At 38.9% G+C, this 18,188-nt stretch overlaps 2 protein-coding genes and 1 pseudogene across 2 annotated transcripts in view; 1 reads left to right on the plus strand and 2 right to left on the minus strand.

The window, feature by feature from the left end:
- LOC133664599 (oocyte zinc finger protein XlCOF6-like) overlaps positions 1-324 on the minus strand; it is a 221,356-nt pseudogene extending 221,032 nt beyond the window's left edge.
- Positions 1-18,188, minus strand: part of LOC133664600 (oocyte zinc finger protein XlCOF6-like) — a 191,302-nt gene that overhangs the window by 99,194 nt on the left and 73,920 nt on the right. The window lies entirely within an intron of this gene.
- Positions 298-10,507, plus strand: LOC133664669 (zinc finger protein OZF-like). Its single transcript, XM_062069499.1, has 2 exons — positions 298-814; positions 8,768-10,507. Exons 1-2 carry the CDS (start codon positions 688-690, stop codon positions 9,907-9,909), a joined length of 1,269 nt encoding a protein of 422 aa, XP_061925483.1. The 5' UTR covers positions 298-687; the 3' UTR covers positions 9,910-10,507.

Consider the following 18,188-nt stretch of genomic DNA (forward strand, 5'->3'; position numbering starts at 1 on the left):
TATATCGGGTTTCACAATGTAAAGCGCTTTGAGTCACTAGAGAAAAGCGCTATATAAATATGATTCACAATTCACATTCTCACAGCGAACACACAGGCCTGCTAGCTTCGAACAACATCTCACGTAAATAAAATAAATAATGTTAAAAATATATCACTTACATTACCTCATTAGCCACATGCACTAGAGAGCAGTCGAAGATTTTCTTCCAATTGTTACACCGGCAAATCTTAAATGTGACTTTCTGTTATGTGGCTCGGCAACGTGAGTGTGCACCACTCATTAATGTCCCAGGGAAACACAAGTTGGCGAACACTCGTTCCACGAAGACGCCGCGGCCACAACAAGATGGCGTTTGACGGATATTATGGTTATTATTATAGGTCATCGTTCTTAACCAGCACATGTTCACATATATGTGTCTTAACGGGTTGGACGTCGTTAATAATTGTTAATATGTGTATACATTAGTCTGAGCGCACGTGGACGCTGCTAGCCTGTCTCGCTAGTTAGCCTAGCTTGTTAGCTACTAGTTAGCCTAGCTTGTTAGCTGCTAGTTAGCCTAGCTTGTTAGCTGCTAACAAAGTCTAGGAATTTGTTTATCATTCAGGGAATTGAACTCAAGTCACTGGGGTGGGAGGCAGATATGTAATACATTCAGTCACGCTTAGTTGTTATTGTGTGAAAATGTGCGACAGCACTATAGCAGAACACGAGGAGGAAGTTTGTCCAGCAAAAGAGGAGAAGGAGCGACAACATCAACTACTGGACGCTTATTGTAAGAAACATCATCAAGTTGTGTTACACAGAACAGGTTTGTTTACTTCTTACTCTCACATGTTTACCAATTTAAAATTTGAATATTAACATAATTCCTAAACAGTGTTGGGTTAGTAACTGAAAACCAGTAACTAGTTACAGGTACTAGTTACTTTATTTAAAAAGTAACTCAGTTACTTACACCAAAAATTAATGCGTTACTGTGAAAAGTAACTATTTAGTTACTTTTTTTTTTTTTTTTTTTTTTAAGGCCTACTGAAATGAATTTTTTTTATTTAAACGGGGATAGCAGATCCATTCTATGTGTCATACTTGATCATTTCGCAATATTGCCATATTTTTGCTGAAAGGATTTAGAAGAGAACATCGACGATAAAGTTCGCAACTTTTGGTCGCTGATTTAAAAAAGCCTTGCCTGTACCGGAAGTAGCGTGACGTCACAGGTTGAAGGTCTCCTCACATTTCCCCATTGTTTACACCAGCAGCGAGAGCGATTTGGACCGAGAAAGCGACGATTACCCCATTAATTTGAGCGAGAATGAAAGATTTGTGGATGAGCAACGTAAGAGTGAAGGACTAGAGTGCAGTGCAGGACGTATCTTTTTTCGCTCTGACCGTAACTTAGGTACAAGGGTTCATTGGATTCCACACTTTCTCCTTTTTCTATTGTGGATCATGGATTTGTATTTTAAACCACCTCGGATACTATATCCTCTTGAAAATGAGAGTCGAGAACGCGAAATGGACATTCACAGTGACTTTTATCTCCACGACAATACATCGGCGAAGCTCTTTAGCTACGGAGCTAACGTGATAGCACATCGGGCTTAAATGCAGATAGAAACAAAATAAACAAACCCCTGACTGGAAGGATAGACAGAAAATCAACAATACTATTAAACCATGGACATGTAACTACACGGTTAATGCTGTGCAGCCTGGCAAAGCTTAACAATGCTGTTGCTAACGACGCCATTGAAGCTAACTTAGCAACCGGACCTCTACAGAGCTATGATAAAAACATTAGCTATCCACCTACGCCAGCCCTCATCTGCTCATCAACACCCGTGCTCACCTGCGTTCCAGCGATCGACGGAGCGACGATCATAGATGTGGTCGGCGGCCTGGAGACGGAGGAAGTCAAGGTGAGGTCGGCGGCTAGCGCGTCTGCTATCCATCTCAAAGTCCTCCTGGTTGTGTTGCTGCAGCCAGCCGCTAATACACCGATCCCACCTACAACTTTCTTCTTTGCAGTCTTCATTGTTCATTAAACAAATTGCAAAAGATTCACCAACACAGATGTCCAGAATACTGTGGAATTTTGAAAACAGAGCTTTTTTGTATTGGATTCAATGGTGTACCAATACTTCCGGTTCAACGATTGATGTCACGCGCATACGTCATCATACATAGACGTTTTCAACCGTAAGTTTAGCGGGAAATTTAAAATTGCACTTTATAAGTTAACCCGGCCGTATTGGCATGTGTTGCAATGTTAAGATTTCATCATTGATATATAAACTATCAGACTGCGTGGTCGGTAGTAGTGGCTTTCAGTAGGCCTTTAATGCCCTTTTAGCCTTCATGTCAGTACTGTTATTGCACAGGAGAATAATACAATCTGTTGATCAACTTGACATGCATTTGCATAACTGAACTCTGCTAAGCAATGTGGTCTACATACAACACACAAATATGTTTCAAAGGGCCAATTTATTTCAGGCCAGAACACATTGACAAAACTATTTTAAATAGCTGCAACATAACATAGATAAGTAACACACAGCATAATAACAACATAGCTGTAAACCTGGCTTCCCCTAAGGAAGGCACACGTGACATACACAAAGCCTAACCAGGCAGATTTGAACTGCTGTTTTGGGCAGTAGACGGGATCTTTGATCCAAGACACAACTTACATTTAACTAAAATGTTCTTTTCTTTGTGCTCGACAAAAAAAAGAAGTGAGAATATCTCCATGTTAAGACACTCGAGTCTGCGGCTCCGTTGTTAGTAAACACAGACACGCCCCCCCACACCCACACCCAGACACACACACAGAGCGCGCCTCCGGCTTGTGACACAAGAACGTTCAGAAGGACGACACCGCAGCGCTCCAATAAAACACACTCAGATCTTCCGTTTCTAGCCGATACTGCGTTATTTTACGTTATTTTTTATGTAGTAACGCATCATGTAGTAACGGTAACTGAGTTACTGAATATAAAAAATATTACTAGTTACCGCCGAAACTAACGGCGTTACAGTAACGCGTTAGTCCCAACACTGTTCCTAAATAGATTGTCCATAAGAAGATGGGTTGTCTTGTGAGGATGATGCACTGCTTTGTTTTTATATTGTTCATGAAAACGAGACAGTTTCAGGCACACAATATTTATGGGGGGTTGAAGTTCTTCTCAGTTTGCAACAATGTGTATCAACATGTTTACACAAAGCTCACTCTGTCGCTAAATATTTTACACTATAATCAATATAATACATAATTTCGTGGCTAATTTCCCTTCCTAATTCTGACTTACATTGATTGATTGAAACTTTTATTAGTAGATTGCACAGTTCAGTACATATTCCGTACAATTGACCACTAAATGGTAACACCCCAATAAGTTTTTCAACTTGTTTAAGTCGGGGTCCACGTAAATCAATTCATGCATCAATAAGTGAAAGTAAACCTTTAGTGTCAATCATCTTTCAATAACCAAAGTAGTCAACACTTGATTTACAAAACCCAAAACCAGGGAAGTTGGCACGTTGTGTAATTCGTAAATAAAAACAGAATACAACGATTTGCAAATCCTTTTCAACTTACACTACCGTTCAAAAGTTTGGGGTCACATTGAAATGTCCTTATTTCTGAAGGAAAAGCACTGTACTTTTCAATGAAGATAACTTTAAACTAGTCTTAACTTTAAAGAAATACACTCTATACATTGCTAATGTGGTAAATGACTATTCTAGCTGCAAATGTCTGGTTTTTGGTGCAATATCTACATAGGTGTATAAAGGCCCATTTCCAGCAACTATAACTCCAGTGTTCCAATGGTACAATGTGTTTGCTCATTGGCTCAGAAGGCTAATTGATGATTAGAAAACCCTTGTGCAATCATGTTCACACATCTGAAAACAGTTTAGCTCGTTACAGAAGCTACAAAACTGACCTTCCTTTGAGCAGATTGAGTTTCTGGAGCATCACATTTGTGGGGTCAATTAAACGCTCAAAATGGCCAGAAAAAGAGAACTTTCATCTGAAACTCGACAGTCTATTCTTGTTCTTAGAAATGAAGGCTATTCCACAAAATTGTTTGGGTGACCCCAAACTTTTGAACGGTAGTCTATATTCAACTGAATAGACTGCAAAGACAAAATATTCAATGTTCCAACTGAGAAACTACATTTTTTTTGTGTGCAAATAATCACTAATTTAGGATTTAATGGCAGCAACACGTTGCAAAAAAGTTGTCACAGGGGCATTTTCACCACTGTGTTACATGGCCTTTCCTTTTAACAACACTCAGTAAACGTTTGGGAACTGAGGAGACACATTTTTTAAGCTTCTCAGGTGGAATTCTTTCCCATTCTTGTTTGATGTACAGCTTAAGTTGTTCAACAGTCCGGGGGTCTCCATTGTGGTATTTTAGGCTTCATAATGCGCCACACATTTTCAATGGGAGACAGGTCTGGACTACAGGCAGGCCAGTCTAGTACCCGCACTCTTTTACTATGAAGCCACGCTGTTGTAACACAAGGCTTGGCATTGTCTTGCTGAAATAAGCAGGGGCGTCCATGATGACGTTGCTTGGAAGGCAACATATGTTGCTCCAAAACCTGTATGTACCTTTCAGCATTAATGGCGCCTTCACAGATGTGTAAGTTACCCATGTCTTGGGCACTAATACACCCCCATACCATCACACATGCTGGCTTTTACACTTTGCACCTATAACTGTCCGGATGGTGTTTTTCCTCTTTTTTCCGGAGGACACGACATCCACAATTTCATAATATGAATGTTTTAAGTAGTTTTGGGATGAATATTTATTTAAATGATATTTAAATTTTGGTTAGAACTATGTCATTAAATAAATAAATGATAAATGGGTTATACTTGTATAGCGCTTTTCTACCTTCAAGGTACTCAAAGCGCTTTGACAGTATTTCCACATTCACCCATTCACACACACATTCACACACTGATGGCGGGAGCTGCCATGCAAGGCGCTAACCAGCAGCCATCAGGAGCAAGGGTGAAGTGTCTTGCCCAAGGACACAACGGATGTGACTAGGATGGTAGAAGGTGGGGATTGAACCCCAGTAACCAGCAAGCACAACATCCACATATCATCTAATACAACATTTGTAACACATTTAACAATCTCTCCCAGGGTGGAGGTATACTTGCTTTTTAAAATGACCATTTAAAAAAATGTGCTTTATTAATCATCAACAATGTAATTTCCCTTACCTCATGTGGTCAAATGAAGGCAAACATTCAGTATGGCTACTGTATCTTTACCTTCAGCAGCGCTCTTGTCAGCATATTTTAAAGGGTTAATGGTGACTTTACACGGCCGAAATCATAAAAAACATACAGTAAAGGCCAAAAGTTTGGACACACCTTCTCCTCATTCAATGTGTTATCTTTATTTTCATGACTATTTACATTGTAGATTGTCACTGAAGGTATCAAAACTACGAATGAACACATGTGGAGTTATGTATTTAACAAAAAAAGGTGAAATAACTGAAAACATGTTCTATATTCTAGTTTCTTCAAAATAGCCTCCCTTTGCTCTGATTACTGCTTTGCACACTCTTGGCATTCTCTCGATGAGCTTCCAGCACACCTGTGAAGTGAAAACCATTTCAGGTGACTACCTCTTGAAGCTCATCGGGAGAATAAGATGGAAGTGAAGAGTGTTTGTAAGATGAGAGGAATTGTCTTGATGGACATTTCCTGAAACTGTCATCAAAATCTATTCATAACTATTTGAGGTATGTTGCTAATAGACAGACAAATAAATACTGGCGAAAACATAATCTTTTTGGCAGAGGTAAGAAAGTCTCCAGAAAGAAGATGTTCATGCATCCACTGACGTAACTCAGGCAAAATATGTCACTAACTTTTTAAGTTCTCAACGGCTCGTTTGGAGCAAGTTGGGAAGAAGGCAGGATTGTTTTATAAATACTCGCACATGTTTTCTCCTCCGTCATTTTTATGTTCTTCGTAAGACCAAAAGGCGTCCATACTTCTGAGTTAAACTTCACAAGAGGTTCCAGAGTTTTCCAGTCTGCTCGCCCGCACTGCGCAGGGGATCATGACCGATGTAGTTTACTTCTCAGACTGGCCCACTCAAAAGAGCCAGAAAAAAACTACACTCACGGAAGTACTCCATGTTATCGTTTGCCACAACATTATCGTGAACATTTTAAAGGCCTACTGAAATCCACTACTACCGACCACGCAGTCTGATAGTTTATATATCAATGATGAAATCATAACATTGCAACACATCGCTGGAACGCAGGTGAGCACGGGTGTTGATGAGCAGATGAGGGCTGGCTGGCGTAGGTGGATAGCTAATGTTTTTAGCATAGCTCTGTGAGGTCCCGTAGCTAAGTTAGCTTCAATGGCGTCGTTAGCAACAGCATTGTTAAGCTTCGCCAGGCTGGAAAGCTTTAACCGTGTAGTTACAGGTCCATGGTTTAATAGTATTGTTGATTTTCTGTCTATCCTTCCAGTCAGGAGTTTATTTGTTTTGTTTCTGTCTGCAGTTTAGCACGATGCTATCACGTTAGCTCCGTAGCTAAAGTGCTTCGCCGATGTATTGTCGTGGAGATAAAAGTCACTGTGAATGTCCATTTCGCGTTCTCGACTCTCATTTTCAAGAGGATATAGTATCCGAGGTGGTTTAAAATACAAATCCGTGATCCACAATAGAAAAAGGAGAAAGTGTGGAATCCAATGAACCCTTGTACCTAATTACGGTCAGAGCGAAAAAAGATACGTCCTGCACTGCACTCTAGTCCTTCACTCTCACGTTCCTCATCCACAAATCTTTCATCCTCGCTCTAATTAATGGGGTAATCGACGCTTTCTCGGTCCGAATCGCTCTCGCTGCTGGTGTAAACAATGGGGAAATGTGAGGAGCCTTTCAACCTGTGACGTCACGCTACTTCCGGTACAGGCAAGGCTTTTTTTTTTATCAGCGACCAAAAGTTGCGAACTTTATCGTCGATGTTCTCTACTAAATCCTTTCAGCAAAAATATGGCAATATCGCGAAATGATCAAGTACGACACATAGAATTGATCTGCTATCCCCATTTAAATAAAAAAAAATAATTTCAGTAGGCCTTTAAATGGCAATACTGCAGAATTTACAATACCTTACATTCCTATGGGACAGTGATATTTGGCTGCTACTTCTTCTTCTCCGGGGTTTCTGGTAATCTTCATGCTTTGCAACAGCTGGCTTCCTGTCGTGTAACTACACAAACAGTACTGTATTTTAAGGGAAAGAGGTATTAAAGGCCTACTGAAATGAGATTTTCTTATTTAAACGGGGATAGCAGATCCATTCTATGTGTCATACTTGATCATTTCGCGATATTGCCATATTTTTGCTGAAAGGATTTAGTAGAGAACATTGACGATAAAGTTCGCAACTTTTGGTCTCTGATAAAAAAAGTCTTGCCTGTACCGGAAGTAGCGTGACGTCACAGATTGAAGAGCTCCTCACATCTGCACATTGTTTTCAATCATGGACGCCAGCAGCGTGAGTGATTCGGACCGAGAAAGCGACGATTACCCCATTAATTTGAGCAAGGATGAAATATTCGTGGATGAGGAAAGTGAAAGTGAAGGATTAGAGGGCAGTGGAAGCGATTCAGATAGGGAAGATGCTGTGAGAGGCGGGTGGGACCTGATATTCAGCTGGGAATGACTAAAACAGTAAATAAACACAAGACATATATATACTCTATTAGCCACAACACAACCAGGCTTATATTTAATATGCCACAAATGAATCCCGCATAACAAACACCTCCCCCCTCCCGTCCATATAACCCGCCAATACAACTCAAACACCCGCACAACACACTCAATCCCACAGCCCAAAGTACCGTTCACCTCCGTAAAGTTCATACAGCACATATATTTCCCCAAAGTTACGTACGTGACATGCACATAGCGGCACGCACGTACGGGCAAGCGATCAAATGTTTGGAAGAAAGCTGCATACTCACGGTAGCGCGTCTGCTATCCAACTCAAAGTCTTCCTGGTTGTGTTGCTGCAGCCAGCCGCTAATACACCGATCCCACCTACAGCTTTCTTCTTTGCTGTCTTCATTGTCCATTAAACAAATTGCAAAAGATTCACCAACACAGATGTCCAGAATACTGTGGAATTTTGCGATGAAAACATAGCTGTTTGTATTGGGACACAATCGTGTCCCAATACTTCCGCACAATCCGTGACGTCACGCGCAAACGTCATCATACCGAGAAGTTTTCAGCCGGATATTTCCCGGGAAATTTAAAATTGCACTTTATTGGCATGTGTTGCAATGTTAAGATTTCATCATTGATATATAAACTATCAGACTGCGTGGTCAGTAGTAGTGGGGTTCAGTCGGCCTTTAACAGAGAGATAATTAAAAGATGGGAAAAACTTAATTAAAAATTAAGTTGAAATAAATAGAAAACCTAAATGATCAATAAGGCAGTTTTCCTTCCGTTAAAAGGTCGAAATGTGGTTTTGATAATTTTTTTATCAATATCCCAGCCCTAACATCTAGTCTTTCATTTATTTCAAATTATATCTCTATACGTGATGGTGTCCACAAATTAGTCCTTTCCTAGAAAATATGAATTGAATTTTCCTAGTTTAGCAGTGATTTTTTATTGAATGTGTTTCATTTCATTTTAAATTATTTTAATTAAAAAAAACATGATTTATTCTATAGATGTCAAGCAGCTGCTTGGTCGCCAAGAAAACCCTTCCACTCAGTCACTGGAGGGGAGCTCCACTTTGAAGCAGGAGGATTCACATCCCCCCCACATTAAAGAGGAAGAGGAGGAATGTTGGATCACTCGGGAGGGAGAGTGTCTTCTAGGGCAGGAGGAGGCTGATCTCACCAAGTTTCCACTGACTGTTGTCTCTGTGACGACTGAAGACCATGAGGACCAGCAGACAAAGTCCTCACAGCTTCAACACAGCCAAAGTGAGGAGAAGAGAGCTGTGGAACGTTCAAGCAGCAGCTCAACACAACACATGACAACAGAAGCTGATGGAGACCACTGTGGAGGATCACAAGCAGACAAGCTCTTAGCTCCACTATCAGATAGTGGCGACACAACGTCACACATTAATGTATATATGAAATCACACATACAAAAACACACAGGAGTAAAACCCCTTTGTTGTTCAGTTTGTGATAAAAGGTTTTCCGACAGAAGTAAAATGCAAACACACATGGGAACGCACACAGGAAAAAAAACTTTTAGTTGTTCAGTTTGCGGCAAACACTTTCCCAACAAAAGTAAAATGCAAAGACATTTGAGAACGCACACAGGAGAAAGACCTTTCATTTGTTCAGTTTGCGCAAAAGACTTTGTCCGAAACTGTCATTTGACTGAACACATGCGGACGCACACCGGAGAAAAACCTTTCATTTGCTCAAACTGCGGCAAAAGGTTTTCTCAAAGCAGAAGGATGCTGACACACATGAGAACCCACACTGGAGAAAAACCTTTCATTTGCTCAAACTGTGGAAAGAGGTTTTCCAAAAACTCAAATTTGACTCAACACATGAAAACGCACTCAGGAGAAAAACCTTTCAATTGTTCAGTTTGCGGGAAAAGATTCTCCAACAAAAGATATATGCAATCGCACATGCAAATGCACACAGGAGAAAAACCTTTTTGTTGTTCAGTTTGTGGTAAAACATTCTCTGACAAACGTAATATGCGTAAACACTTGAGAACACACACAGGAGAAAAACCCTTCAGTTGTGTATTGTGTGGTAAAAGATTCTCTGACAAAAGTAATATGCAAGCACACATGAGAATACACACAAAAACAAAAACTTTTGGAAATCCTCTTTGAATGGACTTCTGATGATGTTTGTGATGAAGGTGGTTGATCGATCTGTTAACGACCGCTTTTGTGACCAACTTTTCCTTTTGGTCGCTGAAAGGTGAAAGTGGATTCTTGAAGCTTGTATGACAACCTGGCTCTACAAAGACGCTGGGATTTAGACTGTTTTGTGTATTAGAAACGCTGGCTCCTTGGTAATTATGTAGATAGATCGTACTTTATTGATTCCTTCAGGAGAGTTCCCTCAGGAAAATTTAAATTCCAGCAGCAGTGTACACAATGGAGATATAATTTCAAAAGTAAATGATAAATAATGGGGGTATATGTTATTGTTTTGCATCGCCTGTCATCCTAGTACCCCCTTCCCCCCCAGAGAGGAGTTGTACAGTCTGATGGCGTGTGGGACAAAGGAGTTTTTTAGTCTATTAGCCCTGCACTTGGGATGAAGCAGTCTTGCACTGAACAGGCTCCTCTGGCTACTGATAACGGTATACAGAGGGTGACTGGCATCATCCATGATGCTCACTAGTTTTTCCACAATCATGTGGCAGTAAAGATAATGTGGCGTATAACTGAGTGTATAATAAAGTGGTCAAACAAAGTTACATACAGCAATCCAAATGTTGTCCTTCTATTTCCTCACTTGCACAAGTGAATGCACATCCAATGAATACTTTCTGTAAACATATAACACAGCCACACACCTATGCCCACGTGACCAGCACCCCCCTTTACATACTTGCCAACCCTCCCGTTTTTAGCGGGAGAATCCCGGTATTCAGCGCCTCTCCCGACAACCTCCCAGCAGAGATTTTCTCCCGACAAACTCCCGATATTCAGCCGGAGCTGGAGGCCACGCCCCCTCCAGCTCAATGCGGACCTGAGACTGAGTGGGGACAGCCTGTTCTCACGTCCGCTTTCCCACAATATAAACAGCTTGCCTGCCCAATGACGTCATAACATCTAGGGCTTTTAGAGAGTAGAGTGCACAACTGCGCACACAACAAGGAGACGAAGCAGAAGAACGAGGAAATTACAGACATGGCGACGCCGTCGACGAGCAAGATGAAGAAATACGCCTGCAAGTTCCAAAACGAATGGAAACAAGAATTTCAGTTCATCCAGGACAGTTCGAAGGGGAAGGGGTATGTAATTATGTTGCCTGTAAATTTTGTAGAACAGACTTCTCCATTGAACACGGTGGCCGAAATGATATACTCATCATGAACGGTGAAGTTAAACAGGACAATACTGCCATCTAATGGATAGCCACCGGAACACTAAAATTCAAGTATTACTTTTATTTATATGTAAATAAAATAAATATATATATATATATATATATATATAGCTAGAATTCACTGAAAGTCAAGTATTTCATATATATATATATATATATATATATATATATATATATATATATATATATATATATATATATATATATATATACAGGTATATATAAAATATATATGAAATACTCGAGTTGGTGAATTCTAGCTGTAAATAACCACGCCCCCCCCCTCCTCCCCCTACCCCCCACCTCCCGATATTGGAGGTCTCAAGGTTGGCAAGTATGCCCCTTTAACCCTGCAAACAGACCCACTCACACACTGATCCTCAAAATTTTTACCCTGTTTCTCACACACCAGCTCTCAATAATTACTGCGCAAATAGGAGAACGTTTACTATGTTTTCCTGTTTAACAAATAACTGTCCATAGAAAGTGAAGGTCATTTAAATATTTATTTGAAATCTAAAATAAGTACATTTTATTTATAAAGCGCTTTTCACAGATAAAACCACAAAGCGCTGGACAAAACATAGGCGAAGTAAAACAATTCAATTAAAACAACAGGGGAAACGTCATAAAAAGGATACCAAGTGGATTAAAAATGATAGTTAAAAGGTGCATTAACTAAAAGCTTTACTAAAAAGAGAAGTTTTCAAATGTTTTCTTAAAAGTGTCAACACAGTCAAGATCACGGAGGGACTGGTCCAAGTTGTTCCAGAGTCTGGGAGCTATAGCCTGGAATGCCAGGTCTCCACAGGTTTTAAAATGAGTTTTCAGGTTCTTTAGAACAGTGTTTTTCAACCTTTTTTGAGCCAAGGCACATTTTTTGCGTTGAAAAAATCCAGAGGCACACCACCAGCAGAAATCATTAAAAAACAAAACTCAGTTGACAGTAAAAAGTCGTCGCAGTTGTTGGATATGACTTTTAACCATAACCTGGCATGCATCACTATAGCTCTTGTCTCAAAGTAGGTGTATTGTCACCACCTGTCACATCACACCCTGACTTATTTGGAGTTTTTTGCTGTTTTCCTGTGTGTAGTGTTTTAGTTCTTGTCTTGCGCTCCTATTTTGGTGGCTTTTTTTCTTTTTTTCGGTATTTTCCTGTAGCAGTTTCATGTCTTCTTTTGAGCGATATTTCCCGCATGTACTTTGTTTTGGCAATCAAGAAGATTTTAGTTGTTTTGATCCTTCTTTGTGGGGACATTGTTGATTGTCATGTCATGTTCGGATGTACAAACCCCGTTTCCATATGAGTCTGGGGACATACATAAAAAACAATCACACAAATAATATTCATATTACAAAAGAGAGTAATAAAGATAAATAGAATGGGTTACGGAGACTCAACAAATGATTCATAAAGTCACACATTTTAAAAGTAAATGATCTTGGAAAAAACGCAACTGTTCAAATTATGTATAGAGTAAATAATAATATGCTTTCAGATGTGACCCAGTAAATATGAACTAAGAGGGATATATGTGTACTCAAAAGCAAAAGTACGAACGAATGTAAAACAAGTATGTATATCAGGGGTCACCAACCTTTTTGAAACCAAGAGCTACTTCTTGGGTACTGATTAATGCGAAGGGCTACCAGTTTGATACACACTTAGATAAATTGCCAGAAATAGCCAATTTGCTCAATTTACCTTTAACTCTATGTTATTATTAATAATTAATTATATTTACACTTAATTGAACGGTTTAAAAGAAGAGAAAACATGAACAAAATTACAATTACATTTTGAAACATAGTTTATCTTCAATTTCGACTCTTTATAATTCAAAATTCAACCGAAAAAAAGAAGAGAAAAACTAAATAAAGAATTTATGGAACATCATTAGTAATTTTTCCTGATTAAGATTCATTTTAGAATTTTGATGACATGTTTTAAATAGGTTAAAATCCAATCTACACTTTGTTAGAATATATAACAAATTGGACCAAGCTATATTTCTAACAAAGACAAATCATTATTTCTTCTAGATTTTCCAGAACAACAATTTTAAAATAAATTCAAAAGACTTTGAAATAAGATTTAAATTTGATTCTACAGATTTTCTAGATTTGCCAGAATAATTTTTTTGAATTTTAATCATAATAAGTTAGGGTTAGAGGAAAAACTTAAAAAAAGAATTTATGGAACATCATTAGTAATTTTTCCTGATTAAGATTAATTTTAGAATTTTGATGACATGTTTTAAATAGGTTAAAATCCAATCTGCACTTTCTTAGAATATATAACAAATTGGACCAAGCTATATTTCTAACAAAGACAAATCATTATTTCTTCTAGATTTTCCAGAACAAAAATTTTAAAATAAATCCAAAAGACTTTGAAATAAGATTTAAATTTGATTCTACAGATTTTCTAGATTTGCCAGAATAATTTTTTTGAATTTTAATCATAATAAGTTTGAAGAAATATTTCACAATTATTCTTCGTCGAAAAAACAGAAGCTAAAATGAAGAATTCAATTAAAATGTATTTATTATTCTTTACAATAAAAAATACTTGAACATTGATTTAAATTGTCAGGAAAGAAGAGGAAGGAATTTAAAAGGTAAAAAGGTATATGTGTTTAAAAATCCTCAAATCATTTTTAAGGTTGTAATTTTTCTCTAAAATGGTCTTTCTGAAAGTTATAAGAAGCAAAGTAAAAAAAATAATGAATTTATTTAAACAAGTGAAGACCAAGTCTTTAAAATATTTTCTTGGATTTTCAAATTCTATTTGAGTTTTGTCTCTCTTAGAATTAAAAATGTCGGGCAAAGCGAGACCAGTTTGCTAGTAAATAAAATTAAAAAAATAGAGGCAGCTCACTGGTAAGTGCTGCTATTTGAGCTATTTTTAGAACAGGCTAGCGGGTGACTCATCTGGTCCTTACGGGCTACCTGGTGCCCGCGGGCACCGCGTTGGTGACCCCTGATGTATATCATATAAAGGAGTTCATCTCACGAATCATTTACAATTAGAAAATGTGTGTTACACTTTATTATTTCAAAAGCTTATATAAAACACTGTTATAAGTATAAAAGTGAATCATGATTATATACAGTCGTGGTCAAAAGTTTACATACACTTGTAAAGAACATCATGTCATGGCTGTCTTGAGTTTCCAATATTTTCTACAACTCTTATTTTTTGTGATAGAGTGATTGGAGCACATACTTGTTGGTCACAAAAAACATTCATGACGTTTGGTTCTTTTATGAATTTATTATGAGTCTACTGAAAATGTGAGCAAATGTGCTGGGTCAAAAGTATACATACAGCAATGTTGATATTTGCTTACATGTCCCTTGGCAAGTTTACCTGCAATAAGGCGCTTTTGGTAGCCATCCACAAGCTTCTGCTTGAATTTTTGACCACTCCTCTTACAAAATTGGTGCAGTTCAGCTAAACGTGTTGCCCAGCAGAGGATGTACTTCCTGCGGCAGCTGAGGAAACTTAAGGTGCCGACAGAGATGCCGGTGCAGTTTTACTCAGCCATCACCAAGTCCGTCCTCACCTCCTCCGTCACCGTGTGGTTCCCCGGCGCCACAGTCCAGGATAAGCATCGACTGCAGGGCATCGTACATGCTGCTGAGAAGGTGAATGGCTGCAAGCTCCCATCCCTCCAGGACCTGTTCTCCTCCAGGACCAGGAGGCGTGTGGGTCGGATCACAGCTGACTCTTCTCACCCTGGACACAAACTATTCTCCCCTCAGGTAGGAGACTACGGTCCATCCACACCCACACCTCCCGCCACCTGAACAATAACTCCTAACAGTAGCTCCTTTTAATTCCTTTCTAAGTATATAACAAGATCTGATAGCTCAGTTACAGCTCTTGTTATTACCAAATCTGTGTTATATGTGTTTTATGTTGCACGATTGCACCAAGAAAAATTCCTAGTTTGTGAACCCGTTCTCAAACAATGGCAATAAAAACTATTCTGATTCTGATTTCTTCAGCATTGTCCACACGTTTAAGTCAGGACTTTGGGAAGACCATTCTAAAACCTTAATTCTAGCCCAATTTAGCCATTCCTTTACCACTTTTGACGTGTGTTCGGGGTCATTGTCCTGTTGGAACACCCAACTGCGCCCAAAACCCAACATTTGGGCTGATAATTTTAGGTTGTCCTGAAGAATTTGAAGGTAATCCTCCATTTTCATTGTCCCATCTACTCTGTTAGGCACCAGTTCCATTGGCAGCAAAACAGGCCCATAGCATAATACTACCACCACCATGCTTGACGGTAGGCTTGGTGTTCCTGGGATTAAAGGCCTCCTCTTTTCTCCTCCAAAATATTGCTGGGTATTGTGGCCAAACAGCTAAATTTTTGTTTCATCTGACCACAGAACTTTCCTCCAGAAGGTCTTATCTTTGTCCATGTGATGTAATTTCTTATATATATATATATACATACACTAGGGTCACATTGAAATGTCCTTATTTTTGAAGGAAAAGCACTGTACTTTTCAATGAAGATAACTTTAAACTAGTCTTAACTTTAAAGAAATACACTCTATACATTGCTAATGTGGTAAATGACTATTCTAGCTGCAAATGTCTGGTTTTTGGTGCAATATCTACATAGGTTTATAGAGGCCCATTTCCAGCAACTATCACTCCAGTGTTCTAATGGTACAATGTGTTTGCTCATTGGCTCAGAAGGCTAATTGATGATTAGAAAACCCTTGTGCAATCATGTTCACACATCTGAAAACAGTTTAGCTCGTTACAGAAGCTACAAAACTGACCTTCCTTTTAGCAGATTGAGTTTCTGGAGCATCACATTTGTAGGGTCAATTAAACGCTCAAAATGGCCAGAAAAAGAGAACTTTCATCTGAAACTCGACAGTCTATTCTTGTTCTTAGAAATGAAGGCTATTCCACAAAATTGTTTGGGTGACCCCAAACTTTTGAACGGTAGTGTATATATATAGTAGGACTGCGAATCTTTGGGTGACCCACGATTCGATTCAATATCGATTCTTGGGGTCGATTATAAATCGATTCAACGCGATTCTCGTTTCAAAAACGATATTTTTCCGATTCAAAAGGATTCTCTATTCATTCAATACATAGATTTCAGCAGGATCTACCCCAGTCTGCTGACATGCAAGCAGAGTAGTAGATTTTTGTAAAAAGCTTTTATAACTGTAAAGGACAATGTTTTATCAACTGATTGCAATAATGTAAATTTGTTTGAACTATTAAATGAACCAAAAATATGACTTATTTTATCTTTGTGAAAATATTGGACACAGTGTGTTGTCAAGCTTATGAGATGCGATGCAAGAGTAAGCCACTGTGACACTATTGTTCTTTTTTTAAAATTTTAATAAATGTCTAATGATAATGTCAATGAGGGATTTTTAATCACTGCTATGTTGAAATTGTAACTAATATTGATACTGTTGTTGATAATATTCATTTTTGTTTCACTACTTTTGGTTTGTTCTGTGTGGTGTTTGTGTCTCCTCTCAATTGCTCTGTTTATTGCAGTTCTGAGTGTTGCTGGGTCGGGTTTGGTTTTGGAATTGGATTGCATTGTTATGGTGTTGTGTATTGTTTTCTTGGATTGATTAATAGTGGCCTAGTGGTTAGAGTGTCCGCCCTGAGATCGGTAGGTTGGGGTTCAAATCTCAGCCGAGTCATACCAAAGACTATAAAAATGGGACCCATAACCTCCCTGCTTGGCACTCAGCAACAAAGGGTTGGAGTTGGGGGTTAAATCACCAAAATGATTCCCGGGCGCGGCGCCGCTGCTGCCCACTGCTCCCCAAGGGGATGGGTCAAATGCAGAGGACAAATTTCACCACATCTAGTGTGTGTGTGACAATCATTGGTACCGGTACTTTAATCTTTAATAAAAAAAATTTAAAAAATAAAAAATCGATTTTTGAAAAATGAGAATCGATACTGAATCGTACAACGTGAGAATCGCGATTTGAATTCGAATAGATTTTTTCCCACACCCCTAATATACATATATATAAATAAAAGAAATACTTGACTTTCATTTAATTCTAGCTATATATATTTATTTTGTTATATATATATATACAGAGGCTTTGCAGCTGACGTCATCAGCCACGCCCATTAGCTTGGCGGCCATCTTGCCGGTCACCAGTTCAGTGCCTGTCAACGACTCACACACGCTTTCTTGTTAGATCTGCTGCTATTTGAGCTTGGAAATGCCGGAAACCTGCTGTGCTGTTGGATGTAGCAATAGACGAGGCGATAAACCAAATCTTAGCTTCTATAGATTCCCGGCAAACATCAAAAAACGCGATAAATGGATCACGGCGATTTGTCGTGAACGATGGAAACCTACGATTTACACAAGGATATGCAATGAACACTTCATATCAGGTATGTAAACAAACTATAACAGTAGGCTCTTCTGTGTGTGCTTTTTCCTTACCTTGGTCATGAGAAGAAATCGATTCTTGTTTGGAATCTGCCATATCAGCCCATCATGCACAAAACCTGCTGTAAAATACTTGTAGGCATCCAGACTCTTGTATGCCTTAAGGTCCTTTCCAGTGTACGGAGATGGTGAATCGACGAGGTAATTATAAATGTCTGGATATGAGAGATCAGGCAGGTCGGCTGTTGCAAAATGCTCAGGTGATTTTAGCATGCTTCTCGGTAAAAGGTACGGATCCGTTGTGCCAACAAGGTTCAACTTCTCTCGGTAACGTTTCTTGGACTCTTCCTCCAAATGCACAACTTCATTGGATAGCAAATCAGCCATAATTCGGATGAAATCGGTGAAAATGTAGCGCAGAAATCAAACTGAATCTGTACGAACACGTAGGAACGAGCTGACCGGTTGACCGGCAAGATGGCGGCATAACACAAAGTCACGTGATAAAATCACGTGACTGCAAAGCCTCTATTTACAGTATATACATGCATATATATATGTACATATATATATACACACATATATATATATAAAATAAATACTTGAATTTCAGTGTTCATTTA

Source organism: Entelurus aequoreus, linkage group LG14, assembly GCF_033978785.1.
Source record: "Entelurus aequoreus isolate RoL-2023_Sb linkage group LG14, RoL_Eaeq_v1.1, whole genome shotgun sequence".
Classification (NCBI taxonomy): Eukaryota; Metazoa; Chordata; class Actinopteri; order Syngnathiformes; family Syngnathidae; genus Entelurus; species Entelurus aequoreus.

Excerpts from the sequence above, each read along its gene's own strand:
- LOC133664669 (XM_062069499.1), top strand. The coding sequence starts at position 688 with ATGTGCGACAGCACTATAGCAGAACACGAGGAGGAAGTTTGTCCAGCA. Across the intron at positions 815-8,767 it reads AGTTGTGTTACACAGAACAG|ATGTCAAGCAGCTGCTTGGT; the intron begins GTTTGTTTACTT and ends TTTATTCTATAG.